Raw genomic sequence first — 18,364 nt, 5'->3', positions numbered from 1 at the left:
TGGGTACATGAGTTGTACCCAAATTTTGCTTTTCCATGAGCAGGGAGATCCTGAGGCACATTGGATGCAGCGTGGAAACTAGAGTTAGTCTCAGGTTGTACAGTGCATCACTACCATGTGTCCTGTACAACCTAAATGATTAAAACAGAGCTGATTCATTTCATATATTTAAGTTCAGATTTATACCAAGTTCTCTATAAGTAGAATAATTCCTGTGTTTACGTCAAAAATAATGACTTTTTATTTTATTTTGTGTTGTTGTTTCTCCTCAGCCTTATCCACAGCATTGCTACCAGAGTGATAAAACTTGCTCATGCAAAGTCCAGTGTGGCCTTGGCTCCAGCCCTAGTGGAAACGTACAGCCGTTTATTGGTCTATATGGAAATAGAGTCTTTGGGCATCAAAGGATTTATCAGTAAGACAGGACTTTCTGGTGTTTTTAACCATTAACGCTTCCATTCATTCAACGTATACTTTTCTGGTTACTAGGGATATAGCAGTGTACAGAAGTCACTGCCATCGTAGAGGTGATCTGCTAAATGAGGAAGACAGACAAAAAAATGTAAATAATCGAAATATGGAATATGTCAGGTGATAAACCTTACAGAGGAAAATAAAACAAAAAAGAGGGATAGACCCTCACAGAGGGTCAAGGGAGTGAGATGCATGTTTTAAAGTAAAGTTATGGTTAAAAAGGGGGGGGGGCGTGTAATTGTGCTAGGTGCTTGGGATGCAGTGAGCAGGACAGACATGATGCCTGTACTCAGGTAGAGAAGCCCACGGTCCCATCTGCCTCTCTTTCTGGTTTGCCCGGGCAGCAATGAGTACCAAGTCCGACTGGTAGTAGTCGGGAGGTGTCCCTGCGCTGCAGAAGACATTGCACGATGCCTGTTGGTTGTTATGCAGTTCTAAATAATAGATGTGTTCTAATACGGAAGTGTTTTTCTGATTTGAGGTAATTTTAACTTTTTACTAATACAGTATCATTTTAACCATGGTTAGTCTTTTTTCCAGATAATTGAAAGTCAGATTAAACTTTATTAGCAGGGAGGAGGGGATGTGATGCAATTTGTGTATTAGAAAGTAAGCCTCATGCTTCAAAAGGTTGGGAACAGTAACTTTATAAAAGTAATTTAAAGGATAACCAAATAAAAATAAATAAAGAAGTGAGGAAGGTTAGAGTAATTTTTTTCCATATCCTGGCTCTTATTTTACCTTTCCAGATGAACTTGAGTATCATTTGTCAAATTCCAGGAAAAAAAAAAAAAGCAAAGTTGGTACTGTTGGGTCAGCCAGAAAGTTCGTTTTGTAACAGAAAAACTCAAACGAACTTTTTGGCCAACCCAAAAATAAGGATCTGGATTTTCTTCCTTAAAATTAAAGTAAAAATTATGGAGAAAATTTGGAAAATATATGTGTGCATGTGTCTCTGTATGTTTGTATGTGTGTGTGTTCATGATCAGAATCCTTGCATGGATTTTACTCAGTGTGACTTTTCTTCAGATATCTTTTAATACATAGCTTTTACTGATTGGTGCCTTAAATTGTCTTGTTCCTCAAGGTCAGCTTCTGCCAACTGTTTTCAAGTCTCACGCCTGGGGAATCTTGCACACGCTTCTTGAGATGTTCAGCTACCGGATGCACCACATTCAACCTCATTACAGAGTTCAGCTCCTGAGTCACCTTCATACTTTGGCTGCAGTTGCACAAACAAACCAGAACCAGCTCCATCTCTGGTGAGCTCATTGGAGACTGTCTTTCCTTGGGTTTATTAGAAACTTTTTTGGAGATGGGGAACTTAATCCATTACCTTACAGTATTTTTATTCACTGTCATAAAACTCCAGGGCTTCTGGAGTGTTTTATTTCCAGTATAGAAGAAGTAGAGTCCAGCTTTTTAAATAGAAACCTAGTAAGATAGTTGAATTATTGCCTAGAGATCTTTGGACTGAGAACAAGTACTTCCAAGACCTTTGACACTGTATTCTAACTTAGCCCTTGAGAATACTGGATTCAAATATATACTTCAGATTATGGTTAAAGTATCATGTCATTTTGATTTTCTCTAAGTGAAAATACATTTCACATTTTAAAAGATGTACTTTTTGAAATGCTGTGCATCCAGGTGAAATTTTTTAGTCCTGCAGGCTACAAGCTATCTTTTTCAAAGGTGTAAAAAAAAAATGTCAGTTGGTTTTTGCTGTAAAATTTGGCACCTCGGGTTTTTAAAACAAATTAAGCAAAGCTCATTCTCACACAAAAGACGAGTTCATTTGTCTGTTTTTAATCAAAGAAGGGAAATTTATAGTTTGCATGTTTTCCCGTTGTGATTAACCTAGAATTAGATTTAATTCTATAGTTCTGAGATTTTATCTGCAGCTTAATCTTTTAATGATTGTTTTTGTTCTCCCACTTTTCAGTGTTGAGAGCACTGCACTCAGGCTTATAACAGCATTAGGTAGCTCGGAGGTACAGCCACAGTTTACACGCTTCCTTAGCGATCCCAAAACGGTGCTTTCAGCGGAATCTGAAGAACTGAACCGCGCCTTGATATTGACCTTAGCTAGAGCAACTCACGTAACAGGTACAGTGAATATGCAGCCACCACCAACAGAAACAGATGAGTCCAAGTGTGCTTTGTCCCTCCTGACTACTAAGGGGCGGGGGGAGGGTAACCTACTGAAAAGATTCTTCTCACTTGTTTCCGAAAAACCAGTTGTTGTTTTGGTATCCTCACCATTTCAGTAATTAACGTAAATTCTTCTTTGTGTACTACCATTTTAACTAGGTTGAACATCAGTTTTTGGTCATCTAACATCATTTTAAAGTCATGGTTCCTGAGCCTTTTGGTCTCAGGACCACTTTATACTTAAACTATAATAATAATAATTGAAATTCCCAAAGATTTTTTGTTATATGGATTACATGTATGATATTTACTTTGTTAGATATAAAAGTAGGAGTTTTTAAAATATTTTATTTATTTTAAAATGACAGTAATAAACCTCTTGCATGTTAACATAAATGATGTAATTTTTATGAAAAGTAAACCCTATTGTCTCCAAAACAAAACTTTAGTGAGAAGTACCATTGTTTTACATCTTTTGCATTTTTTTTTTTTTTTTTTTTTTTTTGCGGTACGCGGGCCTCTCACTGCTGTGGCCTCTCCCGTTGCGGAGCACAGGCTCCGGACACGCAGGCGCAGCGGCCATGGCTCACGGGCCCAGCCGCTCCGCGGCACGTGGGATCTTCCCGGACCGGGGCACGAACCCGTGTCCCCTGCATCGGCAGGCGGACTCTCAACCACTGCGCCACCAGGGAAGCCCCTTTCTTTTTTTTAATAGAGCTGCTTTTATTTATTTGTTTGTTTGTTTGTTTATTCATTCATTCATTCATTTATGGCTGCATTCGGTCTTTGTTGCTGTGAGCGGGCTTTCTCTAGTTGTGGTGAGCAGGAGCTACTCTTCGTTGCAGTGCGTGGCCCTCATTGCGGTGGCTTCTCCTGTTGCGGAGCACAGACTCCAGGCGCGCCGGGCTACAGTAGTTGTGGCACGTAGGCTCAGTAGTTGTGGCTTGTGGGTTCTAGAGCGCAGGCTCAGTAGTTGTGGCACACGGGCTTAGTTGCTCCGTGGCATGTGGGATCCTTCCAGACCAGGGCTCAAACCTGTGTCCCCTGCACTAGCAGGCAGATGCTTAACCAGTGTGCCACCAGGGAAGCCCTTTGCATCTTTCTTTAATGTCTGATGTAAAGGAACATTTCTGGATTCTCATATTTGCTTCTACATCTCATCTATTGCAAGTGTTATTTTAGTAGAAGTAAGTAAAAAAGAAATGGCCTCACACAGGTGGGAGATGGAAAGGGGAAGAGTATTTTAATAGCTTTTTCAGTTAATTATGAATATTCTTTGATGTCACACAAAATTGAAAAATTGATAGTTTCTTAAATGGAGTACAAAGTCCTATCAGTGAACTCTTCGTACTCTGTTACCTTATAACCCACTGGTCTGTTTTGTACATTTAATGGATTTTGTGTTCATGCATATTTTGTAAATTCATGAATTGGTTTTTTTTAGAAAACATTGGTTTACTGAGTTCTGTAGATAGAGCTTGTAAATGTTGACACATTTCATTACACAGTATCAGAAAATTACATTTTTAAATCTCACTACAGATTTCATTAGAAAAATTCTTTAAGTTTTGGAAAACTGTTAGGCTTGTGGTAGTGTATATAAGTTTTCCAAAATACGAATTTTCACTTGAAAGGTCAAATTTTATCATTGGTAAAAGATGCAGTCATTTGTTCTTCTTGAAGTGACAGATTCCCTTTGTTAATTTTCAAGAAAATGTCTGCCTAATGCCCAAATCCAGAAAACTATATGTTCTTTCAAGTAAAATTGGAATTGCATTGAAAAAAAAAAAGAACTAATTTGACCCAGTACTCAATCGGCACAAGTATTTTTCCTCAAGATACCCATCATACTTTGGTGTGTAGGTGGAACACCTTATGCGTACTTCCATTTTATCACACAGAATATTACAAATAGATGTACTTAAGGGCTGAGATGCAATCTTTTTTACTACTTTATCAAGGATATTCTTAAGTGAAACTGGCACCCTTTTTTTTTTTCCTGCTAAGAAAAAAAAACACTCTTACTGCTAAGAGTGTTTTGTGGTGAAGATTACAGTGGCTATTAGTATTGTTTGGGCCAACAGTGTTACCCACCATTGCTTTTGTGCCATCAGTGCACATTTCAACACAGTAAAAAGGCCAATGATATCTTAGTATTATTATTATTTCAATAGCATTGACCTCATCGAATCCTTGAAAGGATATTGGGGACCCACAGAGTCTACAGACCACACTTTGAGAATGGCTATTTTAAAGAAATAGTTATTGAATTTAGCAACCTCAAATACCTTTGTGTAAACTGTCTTATTTTACATAAATAAACCTCTTTGGTTTAGAGAGTTATAGTCTATAGCTGTTTCACCCACCAGAAAGGATATGTGGGACTTTATTCATTCTGTTTCCTTGGCTCAGTAAAGTGCTAATACCTCATTGTCAGAGTGAACTAAATGAGCAGTGGTGGTGGGCCTGTACCAATCTTTTATCATTGGTGCTCTGTAATTTAAAAAAAAAGATACCAAATGTCTTTTGTCTTCTTTTCACTAGTTATGTTCATATTTACCAATGTGATTACTAATTAAGTAGTGAATACAGTGCAGTGAAATTCTCTGAGTGTACATACTTGTGATTTTCTGTGAAATCATTTATGAATTGTGGCCATGATCTTTTATATCTGGGTTATATTTGTTTGCTTGTGTTTAGATTTTTTTACAGGCTCTGATTCAATTCAGGGAACTTGGTGTAAAGACATCCTTCAGACCATCATGAGTTTTACTCCTCATAATTGGGCTTCACACACTCTTAGTTGTTTTCCAGGCCCACTGCAGGTAATTTCGTCTTGAATTATATATTGAATATACAGTGTATGAAATCGTTCTTCCCATTTACTGTGTTATTCTAGAGAGTTTTGATGATACCCAGAGAAAATTAGCTTTTATTTCTTTTTTTGTAAATCCTTGCTATTACTTCCAGAATCTCTGGAGTATTTCCTTGTCTTATTATAGGACTGGATATGTTTCTAAAAATTTAATTGTTATGGCTTCATCTTACTAGTTAATAGTTTTAGAATCTTGTGAGATTTAACACATTAACTGAAAAATCCTTTCTCATAGAACAGGAATGGGGAGAAATACAATGTAATGGAGCTTCACAGAATACACATCATATACATTTGACTGATTTTTTAAAATCACACAGAGAGAAAAACTATAAACTTGGCTTTTATAATATGGAGAAAGGAAAACCTCATCTGTCTTCCACTTTTCAGAGAAAATTTTAGGCATAATGAACATCTGTTTTCTGTGACTTCTAATAGGGCTGGAACAGTAGGTCTCAAACTTATCAGAATCACCAGGAGGGCTTGTTTAGCTAAAGATTGCTGGACCCCAGCTGTGGAGCTTCTGATTCAGTAGATCTGGGATAAGGCCTGAGAATTTGCTTTTCTTACAGGTCCCAGGTAATGCTGATACAGATGGTCTGGGGACCATACTCTGAGAATCACTCGGCTAGTGTAATGGATTTTCCTTATAGATATACTAAAATATGTAACCAAAGAGTACTTAAATTTCTTTTTCTTTTCCATTTTTTTTTCCAAAGATGAGCAGAAGTATCAACAGATGATTGAAGAAAATTTGAAATTCAGCCTTGCTTGGAATTTCTGTTTAGAAAATCTAGGAAAGAAATCGTACAGATGATCCAATCAAGCCTTTGTATTTTCCCAGTATAGAAATTCAGGCCTTGATGGCTGAGCTGCTTGAGGTCACCTGGAATTTATTAGTGTTAGAGTCAAGCCTGGAGCTGGTTTCTTGACTCTGTATCCATAGCCCTTTTTACTACAACCATTGAAATAAACTTCTGATCTTCCTTGTAGGCATTCTTTAAACAAAATAATGTACCTCAGGAAAGCCGTTTTAATCTGAAAAAAAACGTGGAGGAGGAATATAGGAAGTGGAAGTCAATGACTAATGAAAATGACATCATTACCCACTTTTCTGCACAACGCTCTCCTCCTCTCTTCCTTTGTCTTCTCTGGAAAATGCTCCTGGAAACAGATCATATTAATCAGATTGGCTATAGGTAAGCCAGAAACCTAGATCTGCATTCCATTTGGCAATCCATTATACCCTACAGCAATGCAATTTATTTTTTACTCTCTGCTTTCCAGAGTGTTAGAGAGAATTGGAGCTAGGGCCTTGGTAGTCCATGTGAGGACATTTGCAGATTTCCTAGTATATGAGTTCTCTACATCAGCTGGGGGTCAGCAACTCAACAAGTGCATTGAAATTCTTAATGACATGGTATGGAAGTACAACATCGTTACATTGGACAGATTGATTCTCTGCCTGGTAAGAATACACTTACTTAAGAACAGAATTCTAAGCAGTCCCATTCTCTTTTGGATCGATGTGTATGACTAATGGATCTTGTGCTGATCTGTTGTATGTTGTTTCTAATGATTTAATGAATTTATCCTATAAATCAAGTATTGCTATCAATTCCCTAAGGAACTAGAGAGTCCCCAATTTCTTCATTCATTCAATAAGCATGTATTGAATATCTACACTGTGTTGTATGCACAGAAGGTATAGAAGTAAATAAGACAGGTGTGGTCCTGGCCTGGTAATGCCCTGAGTTGATTCTCAAAGGCTCCTACTAGAGGCAGGAAGTAGTAAAAAGTCACAATCTTTTTTGAGTACTTATAACCATTTCTGTACACTTTGGTAGCTGCAGTCATAACTGAGTGTTTCTTATAGCCCGGTATTACCCAAGCAGTTTTTTCTCCTGATTTTGATGTCTATTTCAGGCCAAATTTTACACTGAACCAGGCTGGACAATGCTGCATTTTTTTAAATACTGTAGTGGTGATATTTAGGGAGCTTAAGTGGTTAACATTTAGCTCATAGCTGTAGAGCATAGATGTAAAGATGGTTATAGTCTAGTAAGGGAAATAAGGTAAGTCTATAAATCAGTAAAATAAAAGGATAAGTTAGAGGTGTAGGGAAAATATTGCCAGGCAACAATGAGAGATTACATCTACCTAGGTGGTGGATCTTAAAAGGTAGGTTAAATTTCAAAAAATAAAGATAAACATTCTAGGTGAGAGCCAAAAATAGGCAAGAAACGGGCTTCCCTGGTGGCGCAGTGGTTGAGAGTCCACCTGCCGATGCAGGGGATACGGGTTCGTGCCCCGGTCCGGGAAGATCCCACATGCCGCGGAGCGACTGGGCCCATGAGCCATGGCCGCTGAGCCTGCGCGTCCGGAGCCTGTGCCCCGCAACGGGAGAGGCCACAACAGTGAGAGGCCCGCATACCACAAAAAAAAAAAAAAAAAAAAAATAGGCAAGAAAGGGTCAGATATGTTTGAGGAATGCTGAACAGTTGTTTTGGGGTAGCCTAGACATATGATGAAATTCTAATAATCGTGAGTTTCACTGTTTTCAAATTGAGACTCTTGAGAGCCATGCTTTTGCACAGGTTGGGCGTTTTCATTTAATTTTTCTGTTCTTCTCCAAAGGCCATGCGTAGTCATGAAGGGAATGAAGCCCAGGTTTGTTATTTCATAATTCAGTTGCTGTTGCTCAAACCAAATGATTTTAGAAATCGAGTAAGTGACTTTGTGAAGGAAAATTCCCCAGAACACTGGCTACAGAATGACTGGCACACCAAGCACATGAATTATCACAAGGTACTAATTAAAATTGGCGCTTCAGTTAATCCTTTTTAAGGCCAAACGTTAGGTATTTGGCTAATTGACTTAAGGCTGTTTTCTCTGCAGCTCTGCTCTTTTCTCTCTGGTCTGTATAGAAGTGAATTAGCTCCCTAAACTTTCTCAAGGTTCTAGAGTATCTCTAACGTTAAGAATAAATTGAAACTACAGTTTTAGTAGACATGGGTACTTGCAATACAAAATGAAAAGAGTTATTACCAGTCCTTTCGTATGTAAATCTCTTTTGGTGTATCTTTGGGATAATAGAGATTTTGGGTGAGCAAAGGACTATAGATTTCGTTGCATTGCAGGAACGAACACAGTTGCATATTCTTCGAAAAATGACAGGTTTATTGAGCTCCTTTTTAAAGAAAATTACAAAAGATCCTGTAAACATCTACCATTTCCTCACTTCCACAGAAATATCCAGAGAAGCTCTATTTTGAGGGCCTGGCAGAGCAGGTCGATCCTCCTGTGCCGATCCAGTCTCCGTATCTGCCCATCTATTTTGGAAATGTGTGTCTCCGATTCCTTCCAGTATTTGATATAGTAATCCACAGATTTTTAGAGTTGCTCCCAGTATCCAAGTCATTGGAGACTCTACTAGATCACCTGGGAGGCTTATATAAATTTCATGGTGAGCTTTTTCAAATTTTAATTCCATCTAACAGCTCTATAGACAAAAGTAGGGCATGACCATTTGGGTAATAGTAGTTCTAAAGGTTTTATTTTAATAATTTTTAATACAAGTGTTTTTGAGGGGCAGTGCTATGTGATGATGCCATGAAGTATAAAATAGAAAACATAAGAATATCAATAGTTAAATCATAGCCAAAAAAAAATAATAATATACAGAAGATCCCTTATTTTATATATTGTGTGATTAACAACCAAATCAGTATAGAAGGAGGGAAGTATGAGTTCAGAACAGACTAATGTTACTATGAACTAAACAGATCTTGGCAGGCTTCTTGGATGGATAATGTTTGAACTATGATGTATGTGATTTGTATAAAGAGAAAGGAGAAGAGAGCATGATAAGCAGAAAGAATCCTTTAGAAAAGTCATGGAGGTGTTAAACACAAGGCATTTTGAAAACAGTAGGCTAAATTGCACCTGATGGTAGATCACTGTAAACGCCAGGCTGAGAAGTTAAGATTTTATAACCTGCAGATAATCAAGAGTTAACTAGAAGTTATTGAGTAAAGTCATGGTATGGAAAGCGTTCTTTTAGAAAGGTGAATCCGATTCTAGCCGCAGCATGTCTCGGAAGGAGGAAGCCATTTCAAAGACTTATGTCAAGACGTTCAGGTGTACGATGAGCATCTAAACAAGTATGGTGGCATTGAAAATGAGAAAGAAGAGACAGATAGTCAAGGGAGTAGGAATTGGGCTTGATTGACAAGTTATGGGGAAAATATCAAAAGAAAGAAATCAAGGACAACTCTAAAGTTTTGAGCCTGGTAACTGGAGCATGGTGAGGTCAGTGACAGAGCACAGAAGTGCTAGAGCAGCCACTGTGGGGACAGGGCATATTTATCTGGGGGGCAGTTCTCCTTAGTTCTTGATCTGAGATGTCTCCCTTCAAAGCAGAAGTCTGAATTGTGTTTTAGCACTGCAGAGTAGGTATGAAGTTCAAGGGAGCATTCCTTTAAAAATGCTTTTCTTCTGTATTGGGTAATGTATGCACATGATGCAGTGAAAAGTAGTTAGTCCCACCCCTATCCTATAGCTAGGCAGTTTCTTTCCCGATCGGCAATCACTATTACCAGTTTCTTGTATATCCTACCTTAAATACTCTGGAGTTGGTCGTTTATTTTTTTTTCACAAATATTATGTAATATACACATTGTTCTGCACCTTATTTTTTTTAACCTTTATAATGTATTAGGGTTGACTATTTTGTATCAGTACGTACAAAGCTGCCTCATACATGCCATAATTGACCTGACCAGTCCCCTGTTTTTCACCATTTGCACTGTTCTAATCTTTTGCTAGTATAAACAGGGCTGCAGCAACATTGCTTACACATAAGTCATTTTTGCAGGATAAATTTCCAGGACTGGAATTGCTACGTCAGAATGTGATGACTATCCTTCAGTATAAGCTGTGTATATTGTTAGAAGCCTTCTGCATTGTCCTAGAATAAAAATATTCATTGTATCCAATTGCCCAACATGTGAAATAGTTTTATAACCTTCTGAGCTGTTTTTTGGTAATCTTGAAAATAGAGGATTAGTTTTTCACAGTTGTCAGTAACCAGGTAACATTGTAATGATCTATTTTCTTCTTGGCAGATCGTCCAGTGACGTATTTGTACAACACTCTGCACTATTATGAAATGCACCTGAGAAATCGCGAAAGTCTCAAACGAAAACTTGTCCATGCAATCATTGGGTCGCTCAAGGATAATCGACCACAGGGCTGGTGTCTAAGTGACACTTACCTGAAATGCGCTATGAATGCACGAGAAGACAATCCCTGGGTCCCAGATGACTCCTACTATTGCAAATTGATTGGCAGACTAGTAGATAATATCCTTTTTACTGTGATTTTTTCCAGACTCTTCAGAAATAACTATATGTTGATTTGTGTGAACATATTTTGTCTTTAAATATTCCAAGATTTTGATATATTCTAAGATTTCAATTTTTTAAGATCATCTTATTTGAAATGTTTTGAAGGTTTTGAAATCTTAAATTAGCAGCATTATGCCAGATAGGCAGAAATTTACTCCATTAAAATTTATATTTCAACAAAGACCTTAGAGAAGATCTGTTTTAAAGAAAAAAAATCCCATTCCTAAATAAATGTACTATGTGTTATAGTACATTCATCTGTTTGCCACTGGAGAACATAGAATTTTGTTGCTTTAAATAAATCCCTGAATGTTTTTTAAAACATTAATAGATAACAATAATAGATAACAATTATTATTATTTTTTTAGTGAAAGAGATTCTATATTGGTGTTTTTATTTCTTCACTTTTATGTTGTTTTAAATTATTAGCACACTGTGCTTAATATGTCTATACACCATGCCACTATTTACTAGATAGAGCAGTTTTTCATAAATGGGCATGATTTCTTTTTGTATGCAAGGAATTATTTCCTGAAGTAAAAGAATTACTCATGAGAAAGTAATGTTCTTATTAACTTTCCTATAACTATTAGAAGAAAATAGGTTGATAAAGCCTACAGATACCTTGGTTGCATCTATAGCTATCATGTCGCAGTTACAAGAGCCCACTCATATGAGACCAACCGTTTATACCTGTGGTTGACCACACGGTTGATAGCAGTACACTTCGGTCGTGTCAAATTTATTTGTATTCGGTTTGTAGTGTTTGCCTCTTAAGCTCGCCAATAAATCACTTCTTGAGGCCTCATAATCAGATGAATTGGTAATCGAATGAGATGTTTACATGTGAAACATTTGAAAACTGTAAAGCATTATACAATTGTGAGCCTTTAATCTCAAAATAATCAAATAGTTATTGCTTTAATCATCTGCACCAATGGCTGGCAAATCTCCTGGTCCGTTCCCAAACTGTGACTGGAGATTCAATGAGTTTCCCAACCCCGCTGCCCACGCACTGCATGTTACTTGTGTGGAGCTCATGGCCTTGGCTGTTTCAGGCCAAGATGTTGGAAATGCTCTTCTAAATGTTGTCCTGAAAAGGTGTGTATCCTGTTTCCTGCAATAAGAGTCATTGTTTATTTGTAGAGAATGATATTTTATTTGGAGCTGTTTGACAAACCCGTTGTCCCAAGGCCAATGCACACTGACTAGTGACTGTCTTTTGGGTCCAGATCTTGTCTTTGTAATATAGATGAAGTGGAATGAGCCCTGAACAGGGTCAGAAGACCTGGGTTTGTTTCCACTGCTACTCTTTATTAGCTGTTTGACATTTAATTTAGGAATAATGTTAACTTCTCACTAAAGATAGTCTTTCAAGATTCCCTTCTTAAAGACCAACATAAAGTAGGGGATAATGATTGGAGAAGAAGTATACATAGTGAAATAGTCTTTTAGCTCAGCAACCATTGTTAAAGGAGACAACCAAAAAAAGAAGAAAAGCCTTGTTTAGCTTTTGTTTATATTTTTACTCGCTAAAAACCCATTCTGGTCTTGAAATAGGTCAGTTGTCACCCCCCAAATGATATATGTTCTCAAAATAAGATCCATTGTCACTTTTATAATTTCGCTCTTTTATTCTTTTTTCCCCACTAATAGTCAGCCTTTAGTGCCAAGAGAGAACATTACAGCATGGATGAATGCAATTGGATTGATCATCACTGCCCTACCAGTGAGTTAATCATTGTGATTTGTATAAGCTCGTCATGTAATTAATGAAATGTTTCATATTTTTTAAGCTTTCACATTATTATTGCTTCAGAAATCTACAGTGACGATTCTGTTGGCCTTTTGCATCAGATCTAAATAAACCTACCTGACTTATGGGTCCCTGAATCTCTGGTCCCACCTTACCTATCCAACCTTAGTTTTCCCATTAAAATCTGATCTACTTTCAACCCCGTAACATGTTATGTATGTAGAGCCTTTGCTCCTGGAAATAATGCTTGTGGAGACGTGTTTCGGGTACTTCTGCCACGTAAGAGAATATATCAGAACGCTTATTCCCTCTGTCACCTCCTCTAAAGCTTACTCATTCTCTGCTGGCTTTAGGGCTTGCTTCTTCAGTGAAGTCTTCCATGACTTCTCCGCCCATGCGAAGTCTCCCTTCTGGGACCTCCACACGTGTCTAGTCAGCACCACACCGTTGTCTGACATCTTTGAATGTCAGTAGTACTGTCTAAACCTGAGCTTTCCAAACTTGTTTTTTATGCACCTCTATGAATCACTTTTTCCTTACACTCCTCCAAAATATATATGTACACACACACATAGTTATGAATTATAAATGTGTACCAGTGTTATCTGTATAATAAATATAGGCAAAGTCAATTTACCATGTAGTAAATATCAGATACTAAATGAACTAGACATGAGGAAGTGCTATTATTTTAAGCTTTGGAGTAGAATACTGGATATGGGGTGGAATACCGGATAAATGCTATTTTTCATCAGGCTTTCTCCTGGTTTTAAAGGAGCCGTATTGGATTGTCCTTCATGATCGAATTGTGAGTGTTATCAGCAGTCCCAGCCTGACGTCTGAGACAGAGTGGGTCGGCTATCCTTTCCGCCTCTTTGATTTCACTGCTTGTCATCAGTCCTACTCTGAGATGAGCTGCAGCTACACGTTAGCTCTGGCACATGCGGTGTGGCACCATTCTAGCATTGGGCAACTCTCTCTCATCCCCAAGTAGGTATTATGATTTCTTCAAGACATTTGATTTATCATTTTGGTTGTGTTTTTTTTTGTTTTTTTGTTTTTTTGGGTTTTTTTTTGCGGTACGCGGGCCTCTCACTGCTGTGGCCTCTCCCGCCGCGGAGCACGGGCTCCGGACGCGCAGGCCCAGCAGCCACGGCCCACGGGCCCAGCCGCTCCGCGGCATGTGGGATCCTCCCGGACCAGGGCACGAACCCGTGTCCCCTGCATTGGCAGGCGGACCCTCAACCACTGCGCCACAGGGAAGCCCTTGGTTGTGTTTTTTAATCTCATTTATGCATGAGGTATATATCTCATTCAATAGAACAACTTAGAAGTAAAAGTCTTAAGTAGATTCTAGGTATCAGGAAGCCTCCTGTATTTCAGAATTGTTTGAATGAAATTAATTTGTATGTATAAGTAACAATCTGGTATCTTGTTTTCCGTTACCATTTTGGGAGGCTTAGTCAAAGGCATTCTTTTTCCAGAATATATCCCAAAAGTTGGCTTTTGAACTGCATAACTAATATTAGGCTATCTTCTGATTTTTTTTTTTGACTGTATAATTGGTATTAATTAGACTCACATTTCTTGAGAATGGCCTTTATATTAGGTTGGTTGTTCTCTTTTTATTTCAAATAATTCTCATTCAGTAATTTTACTATTAGGAATGACTTCCAGATCTGAAGTAATTTATTTCAATAATCAAATGAAAATAAGAACCAGTGAGAGATGTGAGATTAATTTAAAATGTTACCAAAATTAAAGGAAACTTTTTTAAAAAGATTACAAATTTTGCAAATACTCGGGTAGGCTGTATTAACAAAGTTCAAACAATTCAACTGATTTCAAGTAACAATAAATTTTTATTTTTAAATTTTAGGTTTCTCACTGAAGTACTTCTTCCTATAGTGAAGACTGAGTTCCAGTTGCTTTATGTGTACCATCTCGTGGGACCATTTTTACAAAGATTTCAGCAAGAGAGAACTCGATGTATGATAGAGGTAGAATAAAATCTGGGTTTTTCCGTGATAAGATTAAGTTCTAAAAGATATATTAAGATTTCTTTCCCAGTGTTTTTCAAACTGTATATCATTACCATTAGTGGGAAAATCATTTTAGTGGGATATAAGAGCAATTTTTGAGGTCTTAGTGTTCCCATAACTTAGTATGCCTATAACGAGTTTGATGTGTGATGTGTCGAACTGGAGATGCAGGGGAAAATATCTGTCATCAGGGTTGAGAAGAAAGTTAAGGACGGAGAAGTGCATTTGAGAACATTCTCTGTAGTACAGAGGAATTCAGTAAAATCATGGGAATGGTTGAAGTCAATCACCTATAACAAGAGTATAGATAAAAGAAAATGAGCCAGGAGTAGACCCTTAAAGTATGAGCCACCAAATGGAGCTAAGAAGGTCCAGTATAAAGGCTCCCCGAGATTGCAGATATCCCAGAAATTGAGAGGTGGTTTCTAGAAAAGGGATTGTCTAGCTCTGAAGTTTAAGAGAATACTATTAGAGAAATTGCATTTAAGCTCTATTAGGAGGCAGATTGTAGCACTCTGGATTCCATTATAAATACAAGCAGTATCATATCACCCATGTGCATAGAGGTCTGTATGATAGTGACAATTCCTCAACAAACAATGTTATCCTCTGTGCTGGTCTTGTAATGGAGTCTAGCTGCATCAAGCTGAATTATTGAACCATTTTCTTACCATTTAAATAATCGTATATTATTTGTTAAATAGATTGGTGTGGCATTTTATGACATGTTGCTGAATGTAGACCAGTGTAGCACCCACTTAAACTACATGGATCCCATCTGTGACTTCCTGTATCATATGAAGTACATGTTTACTGGTGACAGTGTAAAAGAGCAAGTAAGTTCACTTTAATTATTTTTTAATGACATTTAGTTTAGAAAACTTAAATATATGGCGGATAGACTTTTTTGTTTGGGTGAGTGGGGTTTTTTGGTTAATTTTTTTCTTTTAAGGGGACAAGGTTGATAGACCTTTTTAGGCTACATGGCGTATTACTCTGGACATAGTGTTAAAGTAAATACCTATTATAATTTCTCACACTTTTCCCCTTGATATTTGCAGCAAAACATCGGAAAAAGACCTGGGGGGTTATTAACAGTAAACTCATTAGGAAGAAACAGTACGGTATGACTACAGAAAAGATCAGAGAGGCCTTGTGTTATAAGTGAAGCAGGGCCTAGTTTCCCCCACAGTGATTAGGGTACACTGAGGACGTGAGACAAACCGCAGCGTGACAAGAAGACTAAAACCGGGAGGGTCAGGAGAATAACTAATGAAGGGTATTTGAAGGAACTGGGGGTGCTTAACTTGAATTTTTTAAAGTCCTGGGGGATTAACTGTATCCTTACTATTTGGGCGTTGCCATTTGGAATAGGTACTAAATTTGTTCTGTGTCACTTTAAAAGGTATACAAACTGGTGAAGTTAAAGGGAGGCACGTTGTAACGCAACCTGTAAAGAGCCATTCCCTGGGAGAGCTGTCTCAAAGTGGAAGAGTCCTCCTTAAATCATAACTGAGTTTCCTGTCTGTGGGAACCAGGATCTCAGCTGTTTTAGAAGGGTGGAGAGAGGGCAGATAGGTGGAATTAAGTGACCTTCCCTCCATACTTCAATGTTATTTCTCTCTAAAATGGGAAAGGAACGTAAATTGATAGACATAAACATATGACTCCTAGTCTGAGGGATTCGTTCCTTGGAGCTGACGACGTGGGGTGGGGAGGGTGTCGACACCTTCATGCCTCAGCAGGATTGTCAAGTGGGAACCAATTCAGAAATGTTCTCGTTAGCGTATTCCTTATATTCGGGCCTAAGAAACTTTGACACAAGGGGAATACAAAAAGGAACAATTCTTAATGGGCTGATCTTTCCTAGTAAGATCCAAAAACATTTGAGTAAAGCTAAGAAAGCCATGGAACTGGTTGATGTATTTATTTCTTTAAAGTTTTTTAAGTACGAGTAGATCTAATATTATTTCGTTTGAATTCCAAGTGTAAATCAAAACCAAAAAGTTAGCTTTATAGATAAATGTTATGAACGTAAGTTATTCAAAGAACTTCGACATATAATCGTGCTCCATGCTTCCCTTGCGTGATACCTTACGTGAAGATGGTATTTAAAAGGATGATCCCCTTGGTGGGTATGTAGAATTCCCAGTGTAAACGCTACTAGCTATCGTCAGTGGGGCGACTGGCTGGCTAGGTAAATGAGTATGTTTTTGTAAGTATGTGCATACATAGATGCATATACACGTATATACATATATATATAATGTGTGTGTGAGGGACAACACATGTTTTTTCTCATGTAAGAGAGAAAGAGTTTTATCTGCTTTTGTTAAAACACAAAACATGCAGAGAAACATCTCATCCACCCATTCCACTCCCTAGTTTATTGTCTCAGGATATATGTAAATTGCTTCTTTAAAGGTTGGAAATTGAAGTTCTCTGGTTAAAATACTTTTTAATGTGTTTTCATTTTTTAGGTAGAGAAGATTATCTGTAATTTAAAACCAGCTTTAAAACTTCGTCTTCGATTCATCACTCACATTAGCAAGATGGAACCGGCTGCAGTGCCTCCACAAGCCATCAACAGTGGGTCTCCAGCCCCTCAGTCTAATCCGGTGCCAGTGTCTCTACCAGTGACTCAGTGAAGTCAGGGTGTGCTGTGGTAAAAACGGACTCGAATCTATTAAATCTGAACATGACCGCGCTACGTAGGTGGAGTAGAGGCAGTGATGTTCAGATTGTTTTATTCTGATTCAAATGGTGAATCTGTTGACTTCCAACTCCCATCTCCCTATGTTTTTGTCTCTAAGAGATAAAGTAAGCTACACGTTGTTCATATCCACAACAATGTACCAGAGCTACTTAGGAATGGGGACATATCTGATCAAATGACTTTTACTAGGCACTCTCAATCTTTCCTATCTTGGCCATTGTTTTTATTTTTTAGTATTAATGACTTATTCAGTCTTCAAATACACTGTTTTAAAGGCACCACACATGTAAAATAGTTATTACAAATCCTTTTATACATAAATCTCTTTTGGTGTATCTGGGATAAGAGATTTTTGTCAAGTAAAGGAGTCTAGATTTCATTGCATTACTGGAGCAAATAGGTTCATATTCTTTTTAAAATGGCTTAAATTTTTTATCATAGACTTCCAAGTAAATGGGCTAATATTTCTAGTGTAGATTGGCAAGTTTTTGCCTTTGCCATGGACTTGCACTTACTATATGAAATGAGTTGGAAGTCATGTAAGAAAAGAACATAGCTAGAAATGCATAAACCTAATAAAATCATCCTTAAGTGGTGATTCTTTAATCTCTGCTTTTAAAAATAAATCAATTGCTTTTCCAGGTTGACACTCTTACCTGACAAATGATGTGATTCTTTGAATTTTTATAGTCTTAAGGCTTTTAAGTATTTATATTTTTAAATATCATGTACATTTTGGTTCTTTTGAGTTTATTAGATTTTGAGAGACATACTGTTAATGAGGGGGGTGGCATTAAGATTGTAAAAGAGTTGAAAAATAATTAGTAAAATCTGTTGAATGAATAAACTGTCTGATTAATTACTCAGTTTGAATGAGCATCTGCTGTGTGCCAGGCAGTGTACTGGCCGGATTAGAACAGAGAACTGAGCTACTTCCA

General features: G+C 37.6%; 1 protein-coding gene across 6 annotated transcripts in view; it reads left to right on the top strand.

The window, feature by feature from the left end:
• MED23 (mediator complex subunit 23) overlaps positions 1 to 18,288 on the top strand; it is a 42,579-nt gene extending 24,291 nt beyond the window's left edge. For 5 of the 6 annotated variants that reach the window (XM_059083008.2, XM_059083010.2, XM_067010798.1 and 2 more), the window contains 15 exons: positions 273 to 415; positions 1,562 to 1,736; positions 2,420 to 2,583; positions 5,329 to 5,453; positions 6,497 to 6,702; positions 6,791 to 6,971; positions 8,141 to 8,311; positions 8,753 to 8,969; positions 10,630 to 10,866; positions 11,848 to 12,013; positions 12,569 to 12,641; positions 13,444 to 13,658; positions 14,548 to 14,668; positions 15,415 to 15,546; positions 17,191 to 18,288. In XM_059083008.2, the coding sequence (XP_058938991.1) occupies positions 273 to 415; positions 1,562 to 1,736; positions 2,420 to 2,583; positions 5,329 to 5,453; positions 6,497 to 6,702; positions 6,791 to 6,971; positions 8,141 to 8,311; positions 8,753 to 8,969; positions 10,630 to 10,866; positions 11,848 to 12,013; positions 12,569 to 12,641; positions 13,444 to 13,658; positions 14,548 to 14,668; positions 15,415 to 15,546; positions 17,191 to 17,358 (2,494 nt within the window). In that variant the 3' untranslated portion in view covers positions 17,359 to 18,288. The remainder of the gene's footprint in view (positions 1 to 272; positions 416 to 1,561; positions 1,737 to 2,419; positions 2,584 to 5,328; positions 5,454 to 6,496; positions 6,703 to 6,790; positions 6,972 to 8,140; positions 8,312 to 8,752; positions 8,970 to 10,629; positions 10,867 to 11,847; positions 12,014 to 12,568; positions 12,642 to 13,443; positions 13,659 to 14,547; positions 14,669 to 15,414; positions 15,547 to 17,190) is intronic. The other variant, XM_067010797.1, reaches the window with a different exon arrangement.
• The last annotated feature ends 76 nt before the right edge of the window (positions 18,289 to 18,364 follow it).

The sequence above is a fragment of the Kogia breviceps genome, chromosome 13, assembly GCF_026419965.1.
Source record: "Kogia breviceps isolate mKogBre1 chromosome 13, mKogBre1 haplotype 1, whole genome shotgun sequence".
In the NCBI taxonomy this organism is placed as follows: domain Eukaryota; kingdom Metazoa; phylum Chordata; class Mammalia; order Artiodactyla; family Physeteridae; genus Kogia; species Kogia breviceps.
This window is presented reverse-complemented; position numbering and strand designations above follow the sequence as displayed.